Source organism: Chionomys nivalis, chromosome 2 (assembly GCF_950005125.1).
Source record: "Chionomys nivalis chromosome 2, mChiNiv1.1, whole genome shotgun sequence".
NCBI classification, from domain to species: domain Eukaryota; kingdom Metazoa; phylum Chordata; class Mammalia; order Rodentia; family Cricetidae; genus Chionomys; species Chionomys nivalis.
Window position 1 is genome coordinate 63,487,866 of NC_080087.1, and position 27,713 is coordinate 63,515,578.

The window sequence follows — 27,713 nt, forward strand, 5'->3', positions numbered from 1 at the left end:
AATTGTCTTTCTGTGTCTGGGTTACCCTACTCAAAATAATGTTTTCCAGTTCCATCCATTTTCCTGCAAAATTCAAGATGTCATTATTTTTTTTCTGCTGTGTAGTATTCCCTTGTATAAATGTACCACATTTTCCTTATCCGTTCTTCTGTCAAGGGGCATTTAGGTTGTTTTCAGGTTCTGGTTATGACAAACAATCCTGCTATGAACATAGTTGAGCATATGTCCTTATGGCACAATTGAGCATCCTATGGATATATACCCAAAGTGGTATTACTGGGTCTGGAGGAAGGTTGTTTCCTAATTTTCTGAGAAATCATCATTCTAACATCCAAAGGGGCTCTACCAGCTTGCATTCCCACCAGCAATGCAGAAGTGATCCCTTTTCCCCACGTCTCTAGCATAAGTTGTCATCAGTGTTTCTAATCTTAGCCATTCTTACAGGTGTAAGATGGAATCTCAGAGTTGTTTTGATTTGCATTTCTCTGATTACAAATGATGTTGAACATTTCATTTAGTGTCTTTCAGCCATTTTAGTTTTCTCTGTTGAGAGTTCTCTGTTTAGGTCTGTACTCCACTTTTATTGGATTATTTGTTCTTTTGATCATCAATTTCTTGAGTTCTTTGTATATTTTGAAGATCAGACCTCTATCTGATGTGGGGTTGGGGAAGATCTTTTCCCATTCTGTAGGCTGTTGTCTTTTCTTGTTGACCGTGTCGTTTGCTTTACAGAAGCTTTTCAGTTTCAGGAGGTCCCATTTATTGTTTCTATTAGTGTCTGTGCTGCTGGGGTTATATTTTATAATCAAGTTTTGATTTCAATAGTAAGAATGTTCTCCTGTAAGTTATTTTCTCCTTCCTCAAGGCACACTAGATACATTGACTGCCCTCTATGTCTTTTAGTCTTTTCAATGACTCTATTTTAGTCTTTCTGTACTGTCTGTGAGTTAAATCAATGAATATCTCCTTCACTTAACTAACTCATTCTATTGAATATAATTTATGAGCTCATTTTTATGATGACAAGTAACTTAAACTATCATTGTCAAATTATTTGCCTCATTTTAAAATTCATTGTGTTGTGGAGTTAATTCTTTTAAACATAGATTATTGACATTAAATTTTTTTGTACTTATCACCTTCTTTACACTATAACTTTTAATAGCTATATTTTATATCAGGGGTAACTTTATATTTTTAACATATTTGGTTATTGTGAGTTTTTCCCCTCTCTATTGTTTTTTCAACTCTGCACATAGCTTGACATGCCCTTTTCTACTGGATCTGTTTATCTTCCACTCAGTGTTTCTTCTCTACTATTCCATCTCTCAACTGTATTATTTAAAAATAAGTTGTGCTCACAAATTACAATTTTGTTAGTAACATTTCTTATCTAGTCTCAAAACAATTAGGCTTCTTAAAGAAATTGCTAGTAAAATGGCTAATCTGTTTCTAGTCACAGAATTGAGTATGTAACCTTGAAATGATTTAAGATCCATTTCTTCAGATGTGAATGGAAAAATATACTCTGAAGAGAGTAAAAAGAAAGACCAGGGAGAGTGGGAGTATGAAGAGATAGATAGATATATAGATGATAGATAGGTAGATAGATAGATGATAGATAGGTGACAGATAGATAGATGATAGTCTGATAAATTAAGGTAGAAATAAGATACATACACAGATATATGAATGCATACATGCATACATACATACATACAATAGATGAAGATACTTGAGTAGGTTCTTATAAGTAATGCTAAATAAAGCCTAAAACATCTTCTTGGTCATCAATTTGAAAACATTAATAGGAATATTTTTTAAAGCAACATGAGATCAAAAAATTTAGAAGAGTTATCAGTTCACAGTAATAGACAGTGAACACAATATTGTAAAAAAGATACCTCAATGAGCTACCTAAAACACTAGCTAACAGAGAAAGAGAAATTCTATTCTTTAATTAAGACCTAATCATTTAAAAATAATAAAAATAAATCTATAGGAAAGGGGTTGTGTCTACAGAGAAAGAGACGAGGTATACAAAATTCCTGTACATAAAAATCAAAGCAGAATATAAAGATAAAAATGGTACATTGTGTAAAAAATGACCAACTTCTTGATCACCTCAAAAGGTGAGAAGGGATAAGAACATCATAATAAAGCATTTTATCCATTTGGAAGGAAACATTGAGGAAGAATGTTTTGATACATTAGTTGTCATTCTCTTTAGGACACAAGAGTATCTTTTACAGTTCAAGGATATGTTTTCCTATATCACCAGCTACAAGGGGTGAGGGAGAAATTTAGAACACCATTGCAACATAAAATAGAGAACAGTGGCTACAGTGACACTGAAGGGAACCTCCTCAAGCACTCGCGATCTCTGAGTATATTTTATATAGATTTTATTTTTCCCATCTCGTTTTCATTCTCAATCTTAGTTTACCTTTTTATGAGAGGAACAGTGAAACAGACAATGACGTTAACACAGGGTCAGATTTCTAGAATGGTAAGTGCTATGAACCAACAGATAAAGCATGACTTCTGTCATAAATGTAGTAGTAAATCTGAGCAACAAAAAGTATACTGATGAGCCGGGCAGTGGTGGCGCACGCCTTTAATCCCAGCACTTTGGAGGCAGAGGCAGGCGGATCTCTGTGAGTTCGAGACCAGCCTGGTCTACAAGAGCTAGTTCCAGGACAGGCTCCAAAAATCACAGAGAAACCCTGTCTCGAAAAACCAAAAAAAAAAAAAAAAAAAAAGCCGGGCGGTGGTGGCACACGCTTTTAATCCCAGCACTCGGGAGGCAGAGGCAGGCGGATCTCTGTGAGTTCGAGACCAGCCTGGTCTACAAGAGCTAGTTCCAGGACAGGCTCCAAAACCACAGAGAAACCCTGTCTTGAAAACAAACAAACAAAAAAAAAAGTATAGAAAAGTATACTGATGAGAAAAGATTTGAGGAAAAACTCACATGACCATTCAGCTTATATATTGATTAAGTCAAAATTGGAATACTAAGGAAGAATTACTGAATAAGCAGAAGGCAGCATTGAATTTATGTAGCACTCATTTTTAAATAGTGTTTCTCAGATAATTAAAATGTAACAGTAAGAGAGGCAGCTGAGAGGTATCTAGACATGAATTCAAGAAGCTTTGCTGTGCAGAGTGATTGATGATCTTCTATAAAAACACTGAACTCACCAAGAATAATTAAATTAACTGTCTTCAAGAGAAAGGCTGAGTCAGCAACCAAACTTAACAGTACATGAGTAATTGTAAAAGTGTAGGTGAGAACACAATAAGGAGAAGAATGGTATACACAGAGGACTAAGCCTCAAAGAAGCATTGTTTTCCTGGGATCTAAAAACATCAAGAATTTGTGAGCAAAGAAAACCAGAAGTCTCTTATTTCTCTGTTAAGTTTGACCTGTCCATTGGTGAGAGTCGAGTGGTGAAGTCTCCTACTATTACTGTGTGGGGTTTGATGTGTGATTGAAGTTTTAGTAATGTTTCTTTTACATATGTGGGTGCTCTTGTATTAGGGACATATATGTTCTGGATTGAGACTACATCTTGATGGATTGTTCGTGCTATGAGTACAAAGTGTCCATCTCCATCTCTTCTGATTGATTTTAGTTTGAAATCTATTTTGTTAGATATTAGGATATCTATACTCATGTATTTCTTAGGTCCTTTTCATTGGAAAACCTTTTTACCTACCTGTTATTCTGAGGTAGTGTATGTCCTTGAGGTTGAGGTGTGTTTGTTTTATACAGCAGAAGGCTGTATCCTGTTTTCGTATTTGTATTTCGTATTTTGTAGCCTGTGTCTTTTTTTAGGTAAATTGAGTCCATTGGTATTAAGAGCTATTAATGACCAGTAGTTGTTAATTCAGTAGTAGGGTTTGTGTGTTTCCCTTCTTTGGCTTTTGCTAGTGGGGAGTTACCTGTTGCCTGTGTTTTGTAGGTGCAGTTAGCTTCCTTGGGTTGGGGTTTTCCTTCCCCTACTTTCTGTAGAGCTGTGTTTGTGGATATGTATTGTTTAAATCTGGTTTTGTCATGGAATATTTTGTTTTCGCCATTAATGGTGATGAAAGCTTTGCTGGTTATAGTAGTCTGGGCATCTCTGGTCTCTTAGTTCTGCAGCAATCTACCCAGGACGTTCTGGCTTTCATGGTTTCCACTGAGAAGTTTGGTGTAATTCTCTTAAGTCCCCTCAGTGTGGAGCAAGCTGTATTTCAGAGTTCCACAGAGGTTGCAGGAGTTTGTGACAGGGTAGGGCTAGTAACTTAGCGGGTCCAGTGGATGAGTTAAGTTTGGGGGAGGGGGTACCTGCAGGACACTGTTCTGCTGGCTGGCTAGAAAAGCCAAGGGAGTTGGGGGAGGGGCCCAGGGATTTGTCCCACTGTGGAGGTTCTAGAGAGTGTGGCATCCCATCATGTGGCTGTTCACTCACATCTTGAGTTTTCTCAGCATTGGAGCAAACTGTGTTTCAGAGTTCCACCAAGGTTGCAGGAGGATAGGTGACTTAGTGGGCAGGGTGTGGCTAGTAGATTGTATAGTCTGGTGGATAGTGTTGGGTTTTGGAGGAGCCTACCTACAGGAACTTCTCCTTCTGGCTGGCTAGAAAAGAGGAATTGGGAGGAAGGGCCCAGGGTTTGTCCCACTTCAGATTCCTACAGAGTAAATTGTTGATCTTAGTGTCTATGATATCAGTGTTCTGTTCATAAAGTCATCTTTGGTGCCAACTCATTTTCTCTCCTATCATATACATTGTATCTGGTTTAATGTAAAGGTTTTAGATCAGTTTGAACTGGAGTTTTTGCAGCATGATAGATATGGATCCATAAGCATTCTTTTACAAACAGATATTCATTTTGACTAGGTCCACTTTTTGATGCTGTCTTTTTTTCCAGTGTTGTATTTTGACTTCTGAGATGGCTAGACTCACAAACAAAATCAAAAGATCTTATTTTTAAATTTATTATTCTTTTTTTTGTATATGATATTTGTGCTCTCATCCAGTCCATTGAATTTTTATGCTTCTACAAGGATATCACACTGCACTGGATAGTTACAAGATACTTATCTCTGTGAAATGAACTTCATACTTTTTATGATACATAATCTCTACTGTTACATGCATGCTTTCATATTTATGCTTTCTTAGCAGAGCAAAGTGAGTCTCAGGGACTTTCACAAATTGGTCAGATCATATTTCAATAAAGAGTGAAGAAGGGTGTGGAATCTAACTTATTCAGTAGCATCATACAGGCTATATTTTCTCAAACTGTGTTAAAATAAAATACATTTGAAAGATTGGTTATCATTCAACTGTAAACAAAAAATGAGTAACAAATATTAAACTGAAGATGAATTTCAGAGGGAAAACAAGTACAAATATTCACTAAATAATTCAAGCTCTATATTGATACTAATAAACAGAGTCATTGTTCTTGAAAACAGAAAATTTTTATCTACATAAATTCTTCTTTCCTTCTCAGACATATTATTAATATTTATCTACATATAGAAAAATATATATTCATAGGTATAGTGCACATCAGCATAAATTTCTCTATACAAATATAAACATATAAGAGCATACTTGTCATGTGGCAATGCTATAAAATTTTACTTTTAAAAATTGAGGGCAAGTTTGATTGTTTTTTAATGTAGCATAACAGATAATATTTTTAATAATGATAAATACATACATTTTAAATTTAATTTAATTAACTATTCAACCTGAGCTGTTGGTAAGACATGCTAAATAATTTGGTTAAAGAAATAGATGGAAATAAGTGGATTGACAATTATTCATACATAACAATATTGTTCATTCAGGGTGATATAATGACTTAAGATTACTGACTGACAGAAAGCTTTATCATATCTCAAAACATATTTTACACCATGATGACAGATTAATTTGAAAACAGGAGGATAACAAAAAACATTTTGTTACGCCGACTTTTCCTGGCAAACATCCAAGGATTACAACTGCACAACCGTACAAACAGCAAGGAATTGACTGCCTTAACAAAAGGACTCTGCAGGGTAACGAGGATGGCACATTAATTCTCACTGTGCATTGATGAGCTCTCTGTGAACTTTGCCAGGGCTTAAACAACAGTGACAGGTCTCTGGCACTTTCAGAATTATATGGGTCCTGAACAAGGCTGAAGAAATGAGATTTGTGTATCTACTGTTTTTTTTTGTTGTTGTTGTTGTTTCATTTGATATTGTGGGAAAGCAGGTCTTAATAATTTGGAATTATTTTGTATTAATTAGAACTGTTATCATCTAGAAGTGTATAAAACATAATAAATGATTACTTGCAACATTTTCATCTAAATAAAATAATTTAACATCTTTGTTCTTAGGTAAAAATACATTTATGAACATTTTAATGACAAAAGGGGGAAATTCATACACCAAATTATGTAAAATTCTTAATATTGTATTTAATATAACGAAAAATAGGGACAGTGTGCTACCTCTACCTATCCATTTAAATAAGAAAATTTAAAGTAAAAAATATATTTTCTACTCTTAAATTTTGCTCATCAAATGTTGTCCTCAAATCTTATTGGCACCACAAATGACATAATTATTTAAGATGTTGATTCAAATTGAAAAACTTATCCATAGTGTGGTTTATGTTTTTGTGGGTCTGAGGGTCTCTGTGTTTCTAGAAAATAAATGATATTGAACAGAAAGAAGTCTGTGATAAAATAATGTAATCATAATAAATGAAGATAAAAGCAAATGAAAAACTTACCTAAACTAATATGGTTACATAAATTAATAGTATGTTAAAGAAGAATCAGATTAGAAATACAATGGTAGATGCCATCATGGGTCAAACAGTTCAATAATGCTTGACATTTTTATTTTTACATAATGAATCTATGATAGTATATAGCCTTAGTTTAAAGTTAACACAGATACAGAAACATATCCTTCAGTGTGGAAAAAGAGGTTAAAGGAAAATTTATATCCACATATTTATGGTATAATTATTAATTGACTATCTCTGCCAAGAGAGAGGCCCTGAAGTAAATATCTTTAGAAAGATGCAAAAAGTAGGTGAAATTATGTCTGCCTCAGTCATGACGTTGACATGTAAAATACAAAGCAAAATTTTTAAATATTTATATGTAGATTACAAACATTGTATTCATATTGATATGAGGTGTAGAAATACTGTACATAGTTTTCCCAGTAGAAAACCATAGGCAACTTACAGAAGAAGAAGAAGAAGAAGAAGAAGAAGAAGAAGAAGAAGAAGAAGAAGAAGAAGAAGAAGAAGAAGAAGAAGAAGAAGAAGAAGAAGAAGAAGAAAAAGAAGAAGAAGAAAACACACTCATAATTATCCATTAACTTCTAGGCTATGGTGTAACTCGAAAACCTGTAGTTCCTGCATTCTCAAAAGTAATATATAAAGTGAGAGAACTAATAAAATCATGTATTAAAAAGATAAACATTAGAAGGACAGATAGATTTTAATGTAATTTTTTAATAAATAGCAAATCTATATTGAACAAAGATTTTAGTGCATGTAAGATGTAAAATTAAAGAACACGGAGTCTAGAAAAGTATAAGAATTCAACACCCATGTTAGGTGGCTGAAGATAACTCCAGCTACAGGGGATCCAACTACCTTTTCTGTGCTACAGAGATACCCACATTTACAAGGAATTAAAACAGATAACTTCACATATACCTTAAAAATATAAATTTTAATAAGTTAAAGGAAATAAACAAATTTGATAGGATTAAATATTAAACAAAATTTAACTAAGAAAGAAATATAAATATAAATTAATAAAATATAGGAAATATAATGTATAATTAATAAACCTTACAAAGAATCCTGCTATCCCAATTATCTAAATCAGAAAATGCTTTCCTAAAAAGTGACACAATAAAATCATCATAATTTTCACATATTAGATTAATATATTAAAATAATTTTAAAGTATGTTGGCTGTAATATCAAGATACTGAATTCTAGAAGGGCTCAGAACACATAAACATTAAATAGAATTGATCTAAAATTTGTCTATAAGAAAATTTAGGATTGTAACATGAAACAGCAGTGCTTAATTATTAGGCTAACCAGAAGGGTACAGTTTTCATAGGCAGTTCATACTTGAATAAAAAGTAGAATGAATTTCTTGGTATTTAAAAAAGAGGCATAGAAACACTATGCATTTTCTCTTTAATTTTTTTATGTATCAGATTAAAGTTTTTCATAAACCGAGCTGTTCTTCCACACCCTGAAATGAACCTAAGCAAATCACAGTTCACGGCTTCACTCACCCATGACAATATGCAAATGATGTTCCTCAGGTGCAAGTATATGCTGAAATGAACTGCATCTCTGAAAACGCTGATTTGATACAAGCATCTGTCACTTTATTACAGGTTAAAAATGGCACCTTCCCTTGTCGTGGTTCTTGCAAATGAGATTAGATATACTCTCATGTTCCTGAAATATCCTTGGTATATCTCGATTATTGTGTTATGGAAATTACAAGAAAATATTGCCTATCTCAACTACAATTCTTGCATGTTTTTAAATCTGTGCTTAAAACCATGATTGACACAAAAATACCAAATTAATATGGCTAAATTATATTTCTGTTTAATAATACCATAAAGAATGTATTATCATAAAGATTGTATTTCCATTTATCAAAAGTACTTTGACAAAAAAACTTCATATGAAATGAAAAATCCAGTCTCAATAACAAAGAAATAACATTCTATTAAGAAACACTCAGTTATCATTATTCTCTCAATGAAAACATTAATATATCTTTTGTTTCTAATTTTCATTGCTTTTTTTCCGCTTAGATTTTTCCATGTTCTAAAAAATAGACCTTCTGGAAATTATATATTTGTTTGTTGTTTGTTTGTTTTTCAGTTCCATTTCATCTAATTCTCTGCTAATAATAGATGGCAATCAGCATTTACTATTTAAGAACAGGTAAATGGTATCAACGCTACAGAAAAATTTCCCGCCAACTCTTTCAGCTGTTCCACTCTAAACTTACTCTCTGAATCACATACACACACTAGACTTTTGGATGTAACAGTGCTAGTGTTCTGCACATGCTTTATAGGCAACATTTTAAAGAAAACCTTTGGCTTTCAGTTACATTTCTATTTTCATTTTTATGTAAGACATTATTTCTAATTTAATAAATTTTGTCTGTTTTCCATCCAAGTCTCCATATCCATGCAAGACTACTTTACTTTGTTCATTTACAAAGATGTGGAAAGCTTGTTTTAACAAATACTATCCAGTAGCAAAATGACTCTGCATTATAGTGAGGAACTGGTCATTTGCTTATCTCGTAAGGAAAATTATATAGAGAATTTCTTGGAGTTCATACAAGTCTCTACGCATTTGTAGAAACTTAAGAAAATTATTCTATTTTACTGTTCTTTAAGCCTTGAAATTTTTCCTCATGTATTTTTTCTTATAGTATTATTTGTAAACATTTATTGCAGATACTTAATTTCCTCAAGCTCAGGAAACATTTGAATCTCTTAGTATCATATATGGGAAATATTCGTTCACCCATTTACAATTATCAAATAAAATAACACTCAGTATTTTTTTTAATATTTATTTATTTATTATGTATACAATATTCTGTCTGTGTTTATGCCTGCATGCCAGAAGAGGGCACCAGACCCCATTACAGATGATTGTGAGCCACCATCTCGTTGCTGGGAACTGAACTCAGGACCTTTGGAAGAGCAGGCAATGTTCTTAACCTCTGAGCCATCTCTCCAGCCCCACTTAAAATGTTTTAATGATATTATAATTCATAGTAGTTTATCAAGAGATTTTTTTTAGGAAAATAGTTTATTTTAAAAATTCTGACTATACATCATAGATATGCATGTAACAGCAGTTAAAGAGGGAAAAGGCCATGAATTTAAAAAAAAAACAAAAGAGGAGTTATTTGAGAAGGTTTTGTAGAAAGAGATGAAAAACATTATAATTTTATTATAATCTCAAAATAGAAGAAATTAAAAACATTAAAGGTAGATTTTAAATTTATTTAAGTAGCACTTCAGAACATGCAAATATTGCTTAGTGGTAGAAGTCTAAGAAAATAGAACTGTCTTTCCCAGAATAGACATTCACCAGAAAAATGTTGAGTAATTACTGTCAAATAATGTCAAATTAATCAAAATCTAATACAGTGCATATCACAATTATAGTAGCTTCTATAGCATTTGTCAATTTTAACAATCCTAAAATACTTGTCTGAATTCTCTAAGTGTTTTAAATTTACCTTAAAGGCTAAAAGAAAAGTTTATGAAGAAAGAAAGAAAGAAAGAGAGAGAGAGAGAAAGAAGGAAAGAAAAAAGAAGGGAAGGAGGGAGGGAAGGAAGAAATAAAAGGAGCAAGGAAGGAAGGAATTAAGGAGGGAAGAAGGAAAGGAAGAAATTAAAGAAGTAAGGAAGGAGGAAGGAGGAATTATTAAAATAATCGCACAAAAACAGGTCTGATGGCAACAACTATAATCTCATAGTTTGTAGATTCAGACAAGACCCAGTTTGCAAACAGACAAACTCTTTTAAATACACACACACACACACACATACACACACATGCACACACACATGCACACACACACACACACACACCATCACACACCATAAATCTTTTATTTAAAGTGGTAGGCTTAATTTTTCCCTACATATTTTTGATTTCAGTTTTCTGAAATAGATTATAATATAAATAAGTAATATTTCTCCTCTAAATCTTTCCATATAACCCTCTTTACCCTCATAAAAATTCATGACTTCCTCTAAATTTATCATTGATGATGGCTTTGTGTGTGTATAGTATTAAATACATTCTATATAATGTTACTTGTAATATGTTTTCAGTCTAAACATTTGTTATCAGATAATTAATTAGTGTGATCCTCTCTGGGAAAGACTCAACTACTATAAACATTCCATAGTTACTTGTGTCCTTTGTGTTTAGTTGAGGCCTCACAGTCTTCAATAGCCACTTTGATGTTTATTGTTTCTGTCTTTGTTTAACTCATGCTTAGATAGACAGTGATAATTTATGTATGTAACTTCTAATATTACTAGGCTATTACAGTTTCACCAAAGTCCATAATCTTTGACTCTTACAATCTTTTCATCTCTCTTTGTCAGTGTTCACTGACCCTCAGCTATAGGAAGCTATCCATTAGGACTAGATTCTATAACTGTGTATTTTAATTAGTTGTAGTTTTCTGGAATTGTCTCTGTCTGTTGCAAAGTAAAGTTCCTTTGGTAAGTTTAAGGACAACATTAAGATGTGAGCATAAGGACAAATTGGGGATAAATATAAAGACACTCAATCTTTATGATTGACTTGAAATATTAAAAATTGACCAACTTTAAAACTTATGTCTTTAAACTACCTGTAATGCTATATATGTTTACAATAAAAATAATGCCTCCAGTGAATGCAATAATCCCATTAACCATTGTCAATTTAGGATAATAAGAAGTGATGAATAAACAAATCTATTTTTCAGTAAATTTTCCTGAAATTAATTAATAATAATCTTACCTGGTTCAATAATCATGTTTTTGGTTTGGGGTGGTGGTTTTTCTTGTTTCTTCACTCATTACTAAGCGAGGCTAGAAAATTCAATGGCATGCTATCACAATTTGAAGCAATACAGGCCAACTCTACCACCTCTTCAAAGAAATTAGTTTTTATTTCATTTTCTTTCCATTTTTGTAATAATACCCAGAGTCTTTTTAAGTTTTCTGAAAACCAAATATTTGATTTTCTTCCTGATGTATAATAAAAGAGCAATCAGGAGGCAAAGCAAAGTGCATTGAGGTCCTTTAAGACTCTTTTATGAGTCATAAAAGACTTGATAATGTTAAACACCAATTGCAAAGCCATGACTGCATGCTGAGAAGCATTCACACAGTTGGACCACTGGGGTGTTGTGAGGCTTCTTAGAAAAAATTGATACAAAATGTGTGTGAATTAGGTCACAACAGACTTCTGATTTTATCATAGCTGTTTATGTACTGAAATAGATTTTTATCCTCATTCTGCTTTTTGTAAGATATGATGTTAGAACTAAACTGTTTTCTTTTAAATCAAGAATAACATTGAAGTAATAATCAAATAATCTTATTTTAAATGAAGCATTATCAATGAACTATCTATAAGTATAATCTAACATAAAAGTAATGCTGTAGATGGATTATAATAGAAATAAATATCAAGAAGATGTAGAAATATAAAGTATTATATGATAACTATTGTCAGTATAAAGACTGTAGTAATGACAGCAGTTGCCTTGAATGTTGCTTCCATGTCATGTGTATAGTAAGGCTTGTACTAAATAAGAGTCAGCTTCCTCCAACTGGTGTGAAGCTGCTTGACGAGTTCAGTCATAGAACTACATTCTACTTATTCAGATGCACTACAGATTAATTTTATTTTAATTACATTTTTATGAATGCATAATATACATTATGTGTTTTGGATTTTGTAAACCGGACACAAAGCAGAGTCATCTTAAAAGAGGGAAGCTCTATGAAGAAATTGCTCCCACAGATTCATTTATGGGGATGTATACACATAATCCATGATGCAAAATGCTAGAAGGCCAAGTTCACAGTGGGAGATGACAGCCTAGAAAAGTAAACCAGTAAGCAGTGACCCTCTGTTTTCTCTTCTTCAGATCTTACCTCAATATCCTATCCTGATCTTGTTCTAATTTCTTACAGCAATGTGACCCAAGAGTTTTAATATAAGATAAACCTTTCTTCCCCATGTTGATTTTTTCCAAATGATGTTAATCACAGCAACAGAAAGTTAACTAGAACTTACGATAACATATGCTGTTCTGACTTATGAATTTGAATGACTGAGACCAAGTCAGCATAATTAGAACATACATGAGTTTAACTTGTTGCCAACTTTAAGATGGATGCATTTAAAATTCACTCTTCTAGCTACCATAAGAATAATCATAATACTACTAGAATAGATTTCTTTCATGTAAGTATAATTTATACCACATGACCCACCTTTCCCATGCTTCTAATTTAACATACTTTTGTAAAACTTTTATTTTGTTGTTTAAGAATTTTATACAGAAATATAATGTGTTTTGATCCATTGCACACCTTAATCAATCCTCAGAACTCCTCCTAAGAACACTCAAACACCACATTCCCTCCAAACTTCATATATTTCTTTTTTTAACATTCCAAGTCCACTTAGTTCTGCTAGTACATGCATGGGGGAGTCTACAAGGGACTACATTAAAGAAAACTGACTGTGCCTTCCATAGTATTCTAAATTGCCCAAGATTCCTAAGTAAGTAGTAGGCTTGTGAGTTCCTTCTCTACCCATGCTAAGATTTTTATCATCTTGATAATGTTGTGCAAATTTGCACAAGATCAAACCTCCCTGGCTTTTAAACTAGTGTAGATTTTTTGAATATTCTGCAAATGTGAATAAGAAAGGAAGTTACTATATTTTCATAGGAAGTTAAAAACGTACAGCCTACAGCAACCCCCATTACAGTACTGTCCCATAGCATTTTGTTTCTTGTTATTTCTTTGGGTCATTGACTTAGGATCCTTTATCACTTCCTTCAAGCCCATCTTGCCTCACTATGGATGTTCCACTCCAAGATAAAACATTCATTCATGTAATCATTCTATGAGTATGTATCATTTTCCATTGTATACAATATTGAAATGAACTCTATACAGAGTGGACAGAGGGAGTAACTTCCCTCAGTATTCTCTGTCTCTTTCTGTGTTTCCTCTTTCTGTTTCTCTCTGTCTCTCACCCTCCTGTCTCTCCCCCGTCTCTCTCCCTGTCTCTCTGACATTAGAAAGTTAGCCCTCCACTTTTCCTTTTCTCCCTCTAAAACTCTTCCTCAAATTAAGATTTTTTATAAGAATCACAAATTTGTACCATTAATTATAATCAAATAAGAAATGTTTTTCTAATAATAATTACAATGGGGTTGAAAAATATGAAATAAATTTTAAAAAATGAATGCCCCTATTTTTCTATTATTTCAAAAATATTTTCTTTTTTCTTTGAAGAATAGAGTAGATATTAACTTTCTTACATATTACTAATTTAATAGCACTTTTGGTGCTCTATTATTACTGTTAACACTTCCCTGTGTTTCATTAAGTGTGATATAACACTGTCATCCACAAAACTCAAGTTATCTAGCCAGAAAAAGACTTGCATATAACAATATACGTTTATCTCCAAAGAAAATACATTTTTTGCTTTTTTAATTGTTTTTATTAAGATATACACTTTTCTCTTCTACCCTCTTTTCCTCCTCTACTGCCCCTACTGTCCTCTTCCATGCCACCCACAAAGCCAGTTTACTCAGGAGACATTGTTTTTTTCTTTTTTCGAATGTAGATCCATATATGTGTTTCTTTGAATCCTGTTTGTTCTCTGGGGTTGTGGATCATAGGCTGTTTTTCTTTTCTTTCTTTCTTTCTTTCTTTCTTTCTTTCTTTCTTTCTTTCTTTCTTTCCTTTTTTTTGCTTTATGTTGAAAAATCACTTATTAGTGAGTACATACTATATTTGTCTTTTTTGATCTGGGTTACCTTACTCAGTATGGTTTTTCTTTTTATAATCATCCATTTGCCTGCATATTTCAAGATGTCATTGTTTTTAACCACTGAGTAGTACGCCATTTAGTAAATGTACCACATTTTCTGTGTCCATTCTTCATTTAAGGAGCATCTAGGTTATCTCCAGGTTTTGGCTGTTATTAATAATGATACTATAAACATAATTGAGCACATGTACTTGCGGTATGAGTTAGCATTCTTTGGGTATATACTCAAAAGTGGTATTGCTGGTCCTTGAGGTAGATTGTTTGCTAATTTTTTTGAGAAATCACCATACTGCTTTCCAAAGTGGCTATACAAGTTTGCACTTTCAAGAGCAATGGAGGAGTGTTACTTTACCCTCACATCTTCTCCAGCATAAGCTGTCATCGGTGTTTATGATCTTGTCCATAATGACATGTGTAATGGAATCTGAAAGTTGTTTTGATTTTCATTTCTATGATGGCCAAAGGTGTTGAGAATTTCCTTAAATGTCTTTCAGTCATTTGATATTCAATTGTTGCGAGTTCTCTGTATAGGTCTATACCCCGTTTTTTATTGAGTTATTTTTTCTTTTGCTGTCAAGTTCCTTGAATTTTTTGTATATTTTGGAGATCAGCCCTCTGTCTAATGTGGGGTTGATGAACATCTTTTCACATTCTATAGGCTGCTGTTTTGCCTTGTTGACTGTGTCCTTTGCTTTACAGAAACTTCTCAGTTTTAGAACTCCCCATTTATTAATTATTTCTCTCAGTGTTTGTGCTACTGTTGATATATTTAGGAAGTTGTCTCTGGTGCCCATACATTGAAGGTCACTTCCTACTTTCTCTTGTATGAGGTTCAGTGTGGTTAGTTTTATGTTGAGGTCTTTGATCCAATTTGACTTGAGTTTTGAGCATGGCAATAGATATAGATCTATTTGCATTCTTCTATATGCTTTTTAAATCTTTGAAAGAGTAAATTGAAGAAGATACTAGAAAATGGAAAGATTCCCCCATGCTCTTGAGTAGGTAGAAATGATATAGTAAAAATGGCAATCTTACCCAAAGCAATCTACACATTCAATGAAAGGCCCATCAAAATCCCAGCAAAAGTCTTCACAGACCTCAAAAGAACAATACTCAACTTTATATGGAAAAACAACAACAACAACAAACACCAAAAAAAAAACAGAATAGACGAAACAATCCTGCACAATCTTCTAGAGGCATCGCCAACGCTTACTTCAAACTCTATTACAGAGCAACAGTAATTAAAACAGCATCATATTGGCATAAAAACAGATAGAAATACCAATGTAATCAAATCAAAGACCCTGATATCAGTTCACACCCATACAAACACCTAATTTTTGACAAAGAAGCTAAAACTATAAAATAAAAAAAGCATATCCAACAAATGGTGCTAGAATAAGAATATATTATGACATATTTTATCCAAAGACACCTAAAAATCAATATTATAAGCATGTGATTAGTGGGGTCTCACAGAAACTGAAGCAGCAATTACAGTGTCTGCATGTCTCTATGTCTCTATGCTAAGTATTTGCATACATGCTGTGGTTTTTTAGCTTGGGGTTTTTAAGTGTCTATAACTCTTGCCTTTTCCTGCTACTGTGTTGCCTCATCCAGCCGTGATATAAGGGTTTGTGCCTATTCTTATTGCATCTTTTTATTTTATGTTCAGTTGATATAACTTGGAATCCTTCTCTTTTCTGAAGAGGAAAACGGAGATCTTGGAGAGAGTGAAGGGTAGGTGGCTGGGAGAAATGTATGGAGGAGAGACTGTGGTCAGGATGTTTTGTATGAGAAACATATAAATACAAAGAAAAAAAGACAAACACAAAATAGACAAACAAACAAACAAAAAAAACCTAAGTGTTTAGGTTCTTGCAAAGGAAATAGGTTAACTACAATTCATCACCTCTCCTCTACTTCTCTAAATTCAGTCTTCCTCCTGTACTGCCATCATTGTAGCTGCCTTACTGCCACAACCTCTTCTTCCTCTCAGTTCCTTTTTCCTACAGATGGCAAAAATCTTCTAACCTTCTTTCTACTCATCCTATTTTCTCATCTGCCAACTATAACAGGCATTTCTTGGGAACCAACCAGTCAAGGCTTCCAGAAAAACAAGGGGGTTAATGAAGCAGGTAGGCAAGCTCAGATCTTCACTTTCCCTCCTTTACTGGAAATCCAATCCATCAGATTCATCCCCAGCTGTGTTGTATATTATTTAAATATATCATTGCCTTTCTTCACTCTCTGCCTCCATTTCCATGATAATCAGCAGATCTTGGTGGAACACACTGTTTTCATCCCTCCTTTAGACTGTCTCAGATCCCCATCCTAGTCTATCTCAATTTTAAAGTATCAGCTCCTACTACCTAGAAACACATTTTCATAAATGCCCAGTCTTTTAGGATCCCAGAAGATTAACGACTAGGCAATACTTTCATAAGAATTATAGAAGGGATCAGATGCCAAGAAAAAAACAAACAAGCAACAACACTCAAAAACACAAAACCTAAAACAAACACTTAGAAGTACCTTACAAAGCCAAAGTACCTAGATACCAGTTTAAAAACACAGGGGTACCCTCATCCATTGCTGGTGGGACTGCAAACTTGTGCAACCACTTTGGAAATCAGTGTGGCGGTTTCTCAGAAAAATTGGGATCAACCTACCCCTGGACCCAGCAATACCACTCTTGGGAATATACCCAAGAGATGCCTTATCATATGACAAAAGCATTTGTTCAACTATGTTCATAGCAGCATTATTTGTAATAGCCAGAACCTGGAAGCAACCTAGAGGTCCTTTAATGGAAGAATGGATGAAGAAAGTGTGGAATATATACACATTAGAGTACTACTCTGCGGTAAAAAACAATGACTTCTCGAATTTTGTATGCAAATGGATGGAAATAGAAAATACTGAGTGAGGTAACCCAAACCCAAAAAGAAGATCATGGGATGTACTCACTCATAATTGGTTTCTAGCCATGGATAGGGGCCACTGAGTCTATAATTTGTGATCCTAAAGAAGCTAAACAAGAGGGTAAACCCAAGGAAAAACATATAGTTATCCTCCCAGCTATGGGAAATAGACAAGATTGATGGGCAAAAAATTGGAATCTTGGGGGTGGGGTGGGATGGGGGTGAGGGGAGATGGGGAGAGAAAAGTGTGAAGGAGAGGATGAGGGGAACTTGGGGAAACAGGATGATTGGGGATAAAGAAAGGTTGGATAGGGGAGCAGGGAAACTCATATCTTAGTTAAGGGAGCCACCTAAGGGTTGGCAAGAGACTTGAACTTGGAGTGGCTACCAGGTGCCCAGGGCAATGTCCCCAGTTAGTTCCTTGGGGCACCTGAGGATAGGGAACCTGAAATGAACCTATCCTATAGCCATACTGATGAATATCTTGCATATCACCATAGAACCGTCATCTAGCAATGGATGAAGACAGAGACAGAGACCCACACTGGAGCACCGGACTGAGCTCCCAATGTCCTAATGAGGAGCAGAAGGAGGAAGAACATGAACAAGGAAGTCAGGACCATGAGGGGTGCACCCACCCACTGAGACAGTGGGGCCAATCTATTGGGAGCTCACCAAGGCCAGCTGGACTGTGACTGAAAAAGTATGGGATAAAACTGGACTCTCTGAACATGGTGGACAATGAGAGCTGATGAGAGGCCAAGGACAATGGCATGGGGTTTTGATCCTACTTCATGTTCTGGCTTTGTGGGAGCCTAGACAGTTTGGATGCTCACCTTCCTAGACCTGGATGGAGGGGGGAGGACCTTTGACTTTCCACAGGGCAGGGAACCCTGACTGCTCTTGGGACTGGAGAGGGAGAAGAGGAGTGGGGGGAGGAGGAGAGGGGCGGGAGGAGGGAGAGGGAAATGGGAGGCGGGGAGGAAGCAGAAATTTTTTTTTTCAAAAAAAAAAAAAGCAACATTATCAAAAAAAAAAACCTCTTTGCAACTGATACCTATTGGAAAAGAGAAATGTGGTTTTCTCCAATGGAGGTCATTGAGTATAACAAATATATTCTAGGGCAAGGATGTACTCAGAAGTAATTAACCAACCCATAATGGACTACACATTTTGTTGTGGACTTTTTGTTTCTTTTTATTTGAAATTTTTTGTCCTTTTTTCAGTGTGCTTTTTGTTTGTTTCTTTCTTTAGAGAGAGCGTGAAGTTATAAGAATAAATATGATTGAAATATATTATATGAGAGTTTTTTAAAAATTATTCAAAATAGACAATAGAGGAAAATATTAAGGCAGGAAAAGTTCAACAATGGATGTTGGTGGATAATAGGGAAATGAGGTATTGATGGAAGGCTTTACCAAGAAAGAAAAGGAACACTTGGAAAAACTACATGGACTGCAGGAATAAAAGCATTCATTCAGAGTATAGTAAGTGTCATTAAAGGAATGACATATTCAACGTTAAGTTTGTATGGTAATAAAGGGATTTGGGAGATGAAAATGTACAGTGGTGGGTCAGTAAATACTAAAACTATAAAGTCTAATAGTTTTCAAGCCTACTTAAAAAAACAACATGTTATATAGAGTATAAATAGAACTAAGCTCTAGTATTATTAAATGAAGATCTCATTGCCATGTGTTGGATGCCTTCCTATCAGTTATTGGTCAGTTAGTCCCCCAAAACACCAAAACCAGCACAGCTACTCTCATTATTCTTTGATGACTACTGTAACTGTATAGTAAGACCCTATTGCTGAAGTCATTATTCACTTTAGATGAAGAGCACAAAGAAACCAATCTAAAATTGATCAGGAAACTCTCCAAGCTGGTAATCTTACATAAGATCAGAGATACTGTTCAATATTTGGAAGAGAAAAGCAGCAGTGATCTTATCCAGCATTGGAAACAGCATTTTCTAATACTGACTTACTGGCAAGATGTGTCCATTGGTGCACAGCAGCAAGACAGTTGTGTACAGGAATAAAATATGGTTTGATTAGATATAAGGTTTATTTCACACGGGGATTTCATGTGTGATACTATATGACTACCCAAAAGCCAATGTTTCAGGAGATTATTGGCACTCAAAACTTACTGTTTCTTTGATAAATACTCAAGTCTTCTCTCTCCTTTTGAAGTGTGGTGTGTGTGTGTGTGTGTGTGTGTGTGTGTTATACCTATGCAGTATTCAAGTATCTAGAGAATTTTAAGATTATCACAAAAATGGAAGTATGTCCTTTAAATATTATCTTGAATAAAAATAAGGCCCTTATGTTTCAAGATCTGTTGAAGCTAAGAAGTTAACCTCCAAATAACCTGACTCAAAGTCACAAAACTACTTCTTGCCATAAAGTTTTAATTTGTTTTCTCTTTGGATAAAATCAGATACGTTACAGAGATGGTTACTAAATGAATTTAGAACAACTCCATATTAGGCAAATACACTCATATAGAGAATAATAAATACAGTGATGATGTTGAGAGCATGTATGCAGCACAATCTGTATTAGTTACTTCTCAGTTACTGTGATAAAACATAGTGACCTATCAAAAAGTTTATAGTGAGCTATCAAAAAGTTTATTTGGACTTACAGTTCCAGAGGGAATCCATCACAGTAGGGAGACCCAGATTTCCCTAACATCAATCCCAATGGAGTACCTTGTAACCGTATGAACCTCGGGGGCACATTCATCATTCAAATCAACACAGCACTGCTTGGCTCTGTGAAGGACTGGGGATGCTCTGTCTTTGAGATTATTTAGCCGACAGATGATGACTGTCATCACATTTTTCTTTAATGCTTATCCGATAATCAAATTTGTATCATTTAATTTTGTGGAGTGATTTTCTAAATTGGAAGAGGATTTCATATTTAATTATGTTTCTACAATACAAGGTACATAAGTGGAACTTCTGGTTTTCATCCTTTTAATTACATGTTTTTCCATACTTGTAATTCTGAGATTTCTACAACCTTTTATTTTTCATTTTAGTTGTACTGTAATGTCCATTTTAGTTAAACTTCCCCTGCCAAATATAGCAATATCCTTAAGGATTCTAGAAAAGAATCTTGTGTGAAATATGCATTTATTGCCTGCACATTAAAGCTCACATAAAGTTACACTGAGTGTGACATAAATGGCCTGATCGCACAGTTTCAGACATGGGACGCTTAGATTGTTCCCTACAAAACCCAGACTTGGTTTTAGCACATGTCTAAGGTGGGTTCAATATTCTTCCGGTAATACCCATACTGAGATTTTGATTAAAATGTGGGGAAGGGGGATCTCTGCCTTTCTAAATGGGCACAAAAAAAAAATAGATTAGCCTAGAGCACTGCATCTACTACAGAATGGAAAATTTTCCAGATAGTTCTATATTGTAAAGGTCTATCTTGTTAGATGTTTAAGAGCATGTTGAATTTAAGAACAGCAAAACTTTCTGAACTTTTCCAAATGACCCAAGGAAAAGTCATAAATTGGCCTGTAGTTAATATCCAATATTTTAGAGCAACCATGGAACATTTTTGCCTCATGTACACAGGTAATGCCTAATAACTATGTAGATAAGTAACTAAATCCAAAAATACACTTTTAATTTTGGTGTTTCTTTTGTAATAGACTTGTTCTCGCTGTGTTGTTTAAACTGACTTCAAGCTCTGCCCCATAAATAATAAAGATTACAAGTATTTGTCCCACACTCATCTTAGTGGCACATTTTAAAACTTTATATTTAGGGATGCTGTAAGTAAGAAGCACTATTTAACTTACTTTATATATTCAAAGCTTTAATACTAGCTTGTGCGCACTATGTGTATATGTGTGTGTGTATTTCAAGTAAAATATATTTTTAAGTAAAATATCTATTAATTCAGTAACTAAAATAATGTGTACTATTGCTACCATAAGAGGAATTGTGGAAACATCACACATGTTCTTCTCTGGAGAATGACAATACTGCTGCAGAGTATACCTAAAGGAAAGGAATTCGGAGGAAATGAATTGAGGGAGGGATGAGGACAGGGGTGACCAAAAAGAACTTGCTTACAGTAAAAGAACATCACTCTACATGGGTTCAGCTGGAAAAATCAAAACACACTGAAATACAAAGACAGGTCAGTTGGCTCTCAAAAGGCACGGAGAAGATGTTCAATTAGAAACTGAGAAGGTTTTTATTTCACTGGGATTAGTAACTCAGGGAACATTGAGAGCAAAGGGTAAAACACTGGCTCAGTGAAAACCTCAGTAACACACTGAATGAACTAGCCAAAAGAAATTTTCAATCCAGGTCTGGGCTTCCAATTTCAGAGGCTTGCAGGGCAGAGAGTGAAATGAATTTCTACCAAGCGTGTAAGTGGTGTACAGTCAAAAGGACTGGTGGTCATAGCTTGAGAATCACTGGGAAAAATAAAATATAGTTGAGGCTAGTAGCAAAAGGAATCTAAGAAAGGACTATAGGAAACAGAATGAGAAAGAAGCTTGCATATAGGAGCTATCAGTGTTAGGAACTGTTGCAGTCTAGGTATTAGCACAAACACGTCTATGCAGCCTCTGAAGAAGGAGAGAAATAGAAACTATGTCCTCATTTTCCTTCCTCCTTGAACCTAGCTGAGCTTTATTGACTCGGTCCTTTTACAAGAGCCTCCTAGCACAGAGGCGATGGGGAAGTTTGGGTAAAGATTGAGAATAACTCAAGAAATTTTTTAAAGAAATAAACTGTGATTTGTTTTCATTTACGGCTTGCAAATATATTATTGTGGCTATATAGCTTCAGAGCATTGCAAATTCAGGACAAACTTTAAGCAAAGATAGACATAATAAAATTTCTCTTTCTGTAACAAGACTAACAGAACACAATATAGATGATGGATTAGAAGGGAAATATCATTATGCTGAAATATTAATATTGACAGAGTTGGTAAGCTTTCTGAGTTACTTAAGAGACATACCAAATAAGCTATGAAGAATTGAGAAATAATTTTAAAATGACTACTAAATTTTAGGCTGCAAAATGTATTGATTTTTTATAATATGAACAGGCAGGGAGAAGCCTTCAGAAATCCTATGCTTAAGGAAGATAGAAGATGGATTCTGTTTGGGACATGTTGCCTTTGAGCTAGTTGTGACATATTTATGATGAAAACACAGTAAATGGAGTAAGACACATGTAAAACTCAGAGATGAAGACAAATAACATTGAAAGCTCAGTATAAATGTGGTAATCAAGCTCACAGAGTATAACCTGATAAAAGAAAAATAAGCAATGGGAGGTAAGTGATGCTAGTCTGGTTACCAGTATGAATTACTAAATTGGGTAGAAGTGTGCATGTCCACAAATTTGAAAGCTAAGATAAAATTTTAGAAAGAAAATATATGTTGACTATAATCATCTTAGCTTAATATGAACACTAAATGTTGAGAACCACGGTTTTATGGGAAACAGAGACATGGGGAAGTCATGGAAATAAGTATGTAAAAGTAGACTGTTTTCTTGTTAGGGGCAAAAAGAAAACAAATTAAGTCATGACAGCAAGAGTAATATGAATGTAAAGCCAGTGGTCTCAATATTAAAAGAAATACTTTTTGAGAAATAATAAAAGTAATGATGTCCACATATTCCTCAGTGTGTGTGTGTGTGTGTATAAGTGTAAGTGTGTGCATGCTGCTTCTGCCTGTGTGAACCCAAGATCCTTGTGCATACTAGTCAGAAATCACACCACTGAGCTAAAGCTGTGTGTCTCACTCCTAGTTTTGGTATGGTTTGCCATTTTCTATGACTCTAACACATTATTTCCTAGTCACCATTTTTGACTCTGTCTTCCTTGAGAAAATATACACAGATAATCTATAAAGGAAGAAATCATAGAAAACTAATAAAAATGTTTTTCAAAATTCAATTGCACAATGTCCAATTACAAAAGTATTAATTGCATATATATATACACATATATATATATGGAGACAACTTATATTTTAAAATGTCTGTGAGGTAAAATTTCTATGTTCTAACCAAATAAATTCTCACATATTTCTACAGAGTATACACATTGTAGCAATTGGAGAAGTTGCAGCACATATTTTCAGGAATAAACATCTTCATTTCTGTTTGAAAACCCACTTCCTACATGTAAAATTTATATGTTCTATATGAGAACAAACATTGCATCACAGGTTATTGCTTGAGTTACATATTTCATACACACCCACTACTCATAAAATCTCTTTTATCTTCACAAAATACTTATCTCTGGATTTAGGAACTAGGCAAGAACAATAAATACAATTTGAAGACTTTTACAAATCAGGATGAAGTTGTTGAATTTCTGATAGGATAATCTAGACCTTCTTGTGGCATATTCAGGGAAATATACAAGCAGTCACGAGTAGACACCACATTTTGATGCTGTGGACAGAACCACACCAGGTCCATTTGCTATTCCTGACTTTACAAAGACGAAAAGCAATAAATAATCATTTCTGCTTAAACAGTCCCAGTTAAGTCACTAATAAGCTACTAATTACAATTAGTAAATAATAGTAATAACAAATATTAAAAAGATAATAACAGTACAGTTTAATATTTCACATTTGGCTGTAAGATGGAAAAAAGAATCTAATATTTTAGTGGGTTTTAAAAGACTATGTAAAATTAAAATACATATCCTAGTCATGCAAAACTTCTGAAAATAGCTGATAAAGTCTAGAACTTGGAATATTATTTAGTAAATCCTAGGCAAATAAGAGAAATATGAATGACTTAAATGAAATTAATAATCTATTTGTATTGTTATTCAGTTTCTGATCAAAGAAAATCCATTCTTCCCCTGCCTCTAGGAAAGAAAGCTTATGTAACAGTAAATAAATATCAGCAAAGAGCTGTTAATAAATAATGTGCAAGTTGATGGGCAGTGGTTAATGCACAATCCCATAGCAGGAAAAATGTTGATAGTAAGTGATAGGGCATCTATGTCATCAAGATTAGTAGAGGGATCTAGGAGGCTCCACCTCTTTCTCCATGTCTATGAGCAGTTATTGGATGGTAGGGGAAGTGGTTTCAACTTCTTTAAGGGTGTAGCCACAGATAAATTGTCCATGTTCCAATAAATAACTTCCAATCCATGCTTGTGAAAACAACTCAGATTAGACAAAGAGGATCAAACAATTAAAAATAAGAAAATATGGAAAGAGCAGAGGGGATTTGAAAAGGAGAATTTTAGCAGGAAATGGAGGGGTATGTAATAGGAGAATAGGGAAAGAATATGACTAAAATTCATTATATACATGTATTAAATTGTCAAAGAATAAAAAAATATAGTAAAATTTCATATAAAATGATGATGAGCAAAATGTGTACAGATTTGATTTGCATTGGTAAGAGATTTATTGAGATAACAGTTCATATTGTTCTTTTTCTTAACTTTTTATTTTTCTCAGGATTGGTAATTAAACACATACCTTTCAAATGCTAGGCAAGGAATCTTCCACTGCACTTTCAGAGCCTCACTAAACTGCCTAAGCCAGTCTAGAACTTGTGATCCTCTTGCCCCATCCTCCTAAGTAGCTGGGAGTATACTCTTGCACTATCAGACATAGCAACACAATAATTTTTAAAGATAATTATTTTCATTATTTTCTATGCTTCTTACCTTAGTAATAATAAATATATTTTGTAATATTAGTTGTATTGTGACTCTTCCTATGGAAATTCTCAAATTAAACAAATTTTACAATACATAAAATGAAATACAATGCCATATAATGTTCTAAAATTTAAGAATATATTTTAAATAAATTAATTTTTTAAAACATAATTCTGAGTTAGTACTTTCTGGCTTATAATGAACATCTATTTTGTCAATAAAAACAAGTCAAATGATGAATAAGACAGCTAAAACATTTATTCTTATGATTAAATTGCTTGTGCTCTTTTTGTACATTATTTCATTCTATGTTTCTTTCCACATAGGTACAATGATCTTATCTCAAAGTATCCTATTCTAGAATAAGATATTTAGAATTTACATTGTTTATTCTCTACTTATTAGAAATTAGCACAGTGGAAATGAATTCACTTTTGGGAAATCACATCATGACAGAAAAATTAAGACTAGCTATCTGCAAATATCAAACCACTTAATCCAAAATAATTTAGTGCAGACATCTTTCTCAAAGAGGGATATAGAATCTTCTTGGATTTGTTCATTTTTAGTATCCTTTGAATATATACAACAATCATCCAACAGTTATAGGAAGTGAAAAAGGATACTCACATGATCGATTAGCTCACGGACCATCCCATTCCACTGTCCATTCACATCGTCCTGGGCTCCATATTTCCCATCCTCCACAAGTCTGATTTCATATGTGAAGCCAAGAATTGTAGATAACTCTCGTAGGAGATCAATACAGTAGCCCTCAAATCGATCATTCCCATAGAGAGGTTTGTCAGACTTCTTAAAAAGGACATAGGGTTCTTCCTGGAACATTAAACATGAAAAAGTGACACATCAGTCAACCAGGAAACAGCATCAGAGCAATCATATTTCTTGGAAGACAGAAAATACTTCATTAATTTAGAACAGTAGTCAATTTAATTTTCTTCTGATTCTTTTGAACATAGTTTGAAATAAGAAAGGAAATAATGAACACCAATTTAGGTCTGTAAGATTTTATTATTTGTGCTATAGATACTGATATATCTTAAGGAAAATTTGTGCCTTACAAGAAAATATTTAACTATAAAAGCCTCACATGTGTAATCATATATATATATATATATTATATTTTTGACATATGGCATATAGTATGCATATATAATATTATATATGTACTATGTAATTTTTAGATGACCAAACTTGAATTATCATATTTATAAAATACTTCATATATTGTTTCAGTCAAATCTATGAATGAAAAAAATTCTGAATTCTTACTACATTTGTCATAAAATCATGAAGTTAAAAGTACAACAATGAATTTTAGAAGAAAAAGTAGTGGCTCTCTTAAAACACAGAGAGATATTCTCATGCTCAATAGTTTGAGTCAAATTCATTCTATGTCATTTTGTGTTCTTATTGTGAGCCCACTCTACTTATACATGAAAGAAATCATTGAGTCAAAGCATTAATCTTTAAGAAACATTAAAAACATAAATAGGTCAATCATTGAACTTCAGATGAAAGTTATTAATAAAGAGATATAAAATGGGTCAATAGCATAGAGAAAACTGCAAGGTAGTTGGTAAGACAGAGGCATAAACCAAATTGACTTAGGTCCCTCAAAGCCTTTATTAAGGAAATACAACATAAAATACACCCTAAATGGAAACAGAGGCAATGGATTTAAAAATCTGAAAGTAGATTTCAGGTCAAGGCATGAAGATCAAAATGACATAGGAACATTAATGAAAATAACAACTATTCTTGTGTTTAAAGTGACATCCAATGCGGGGAGAGAGAAAAAGAGTGTTGAACAGATTTATAATGAGAAACTTAAGGAGTCAAGCTAAATACCTTTGATTCTCTACCACAGCAATCAGAATATATATATATAATATAATGTACATATATGTATATGTACAACTATCCCACATTGAATGTGATCAGCCTTTATAAGTGTAAATAGAATTCAGACCTGGGTATATTTTGAAGAGTAGATAGAAAATGTTATTAGCATAGGCCATACTACTGCTCTCTACTCATACCAACCATTAATTATTTTAATAAGTACCAAGTTTTGCCTTTACACAGAACTTCATATAAATGGAGAAGTACAGTATATAATCTTTTCAGGTTGGTTTTACATCATTTGGCAGTGTGCTGTTCAGATTCTTTCATTTCCTTTTTAGACTTGAAAGCCCATTTCCCCTTAGGGCTCAATAATATTATATTGTGCATATACACCAAAGTTGCTTTTTCATTTTATTGCTAAAGAAACTAAAGAATGGCCTACAAAATTTCCATATGGACACGTGTTCCAAATCTTTTGTCAACACATGACTACAATTTATTTGGGTAAATTTCAAAGATACTAAAAGCAATTACTTTACCACACACCAA

The 27,713-nt window shown here is 33.7% G+C and overlaps 1 protein-coding gene across 3 annotated transcripts in view; it reads right to left on the minus strand.

Moving 5' to 3' along the window:
• The window catches only part of Grik2 (glutamate ionotropic receptor kainate type subunit 2), a 576,711-nt gene that overhangs the window by 162,477 nt on the left and 386,521 nt on the right, over positions 1-27,713 (minus strand). For all 3 annotated transcript variants that reach the window (XM_057753255.1, XM_057753263.1, XM_057753270.1), the window contains exon 11: positions 25,926-26,132. In XM_057753255.1, coding sequence (XP_057609238.1) covers positions 25,926-26,132 — 207 coding nt within the window. The remainder of the gene's footprint in view (positions 1-25,925; positions 26,133-27,713) is intronic.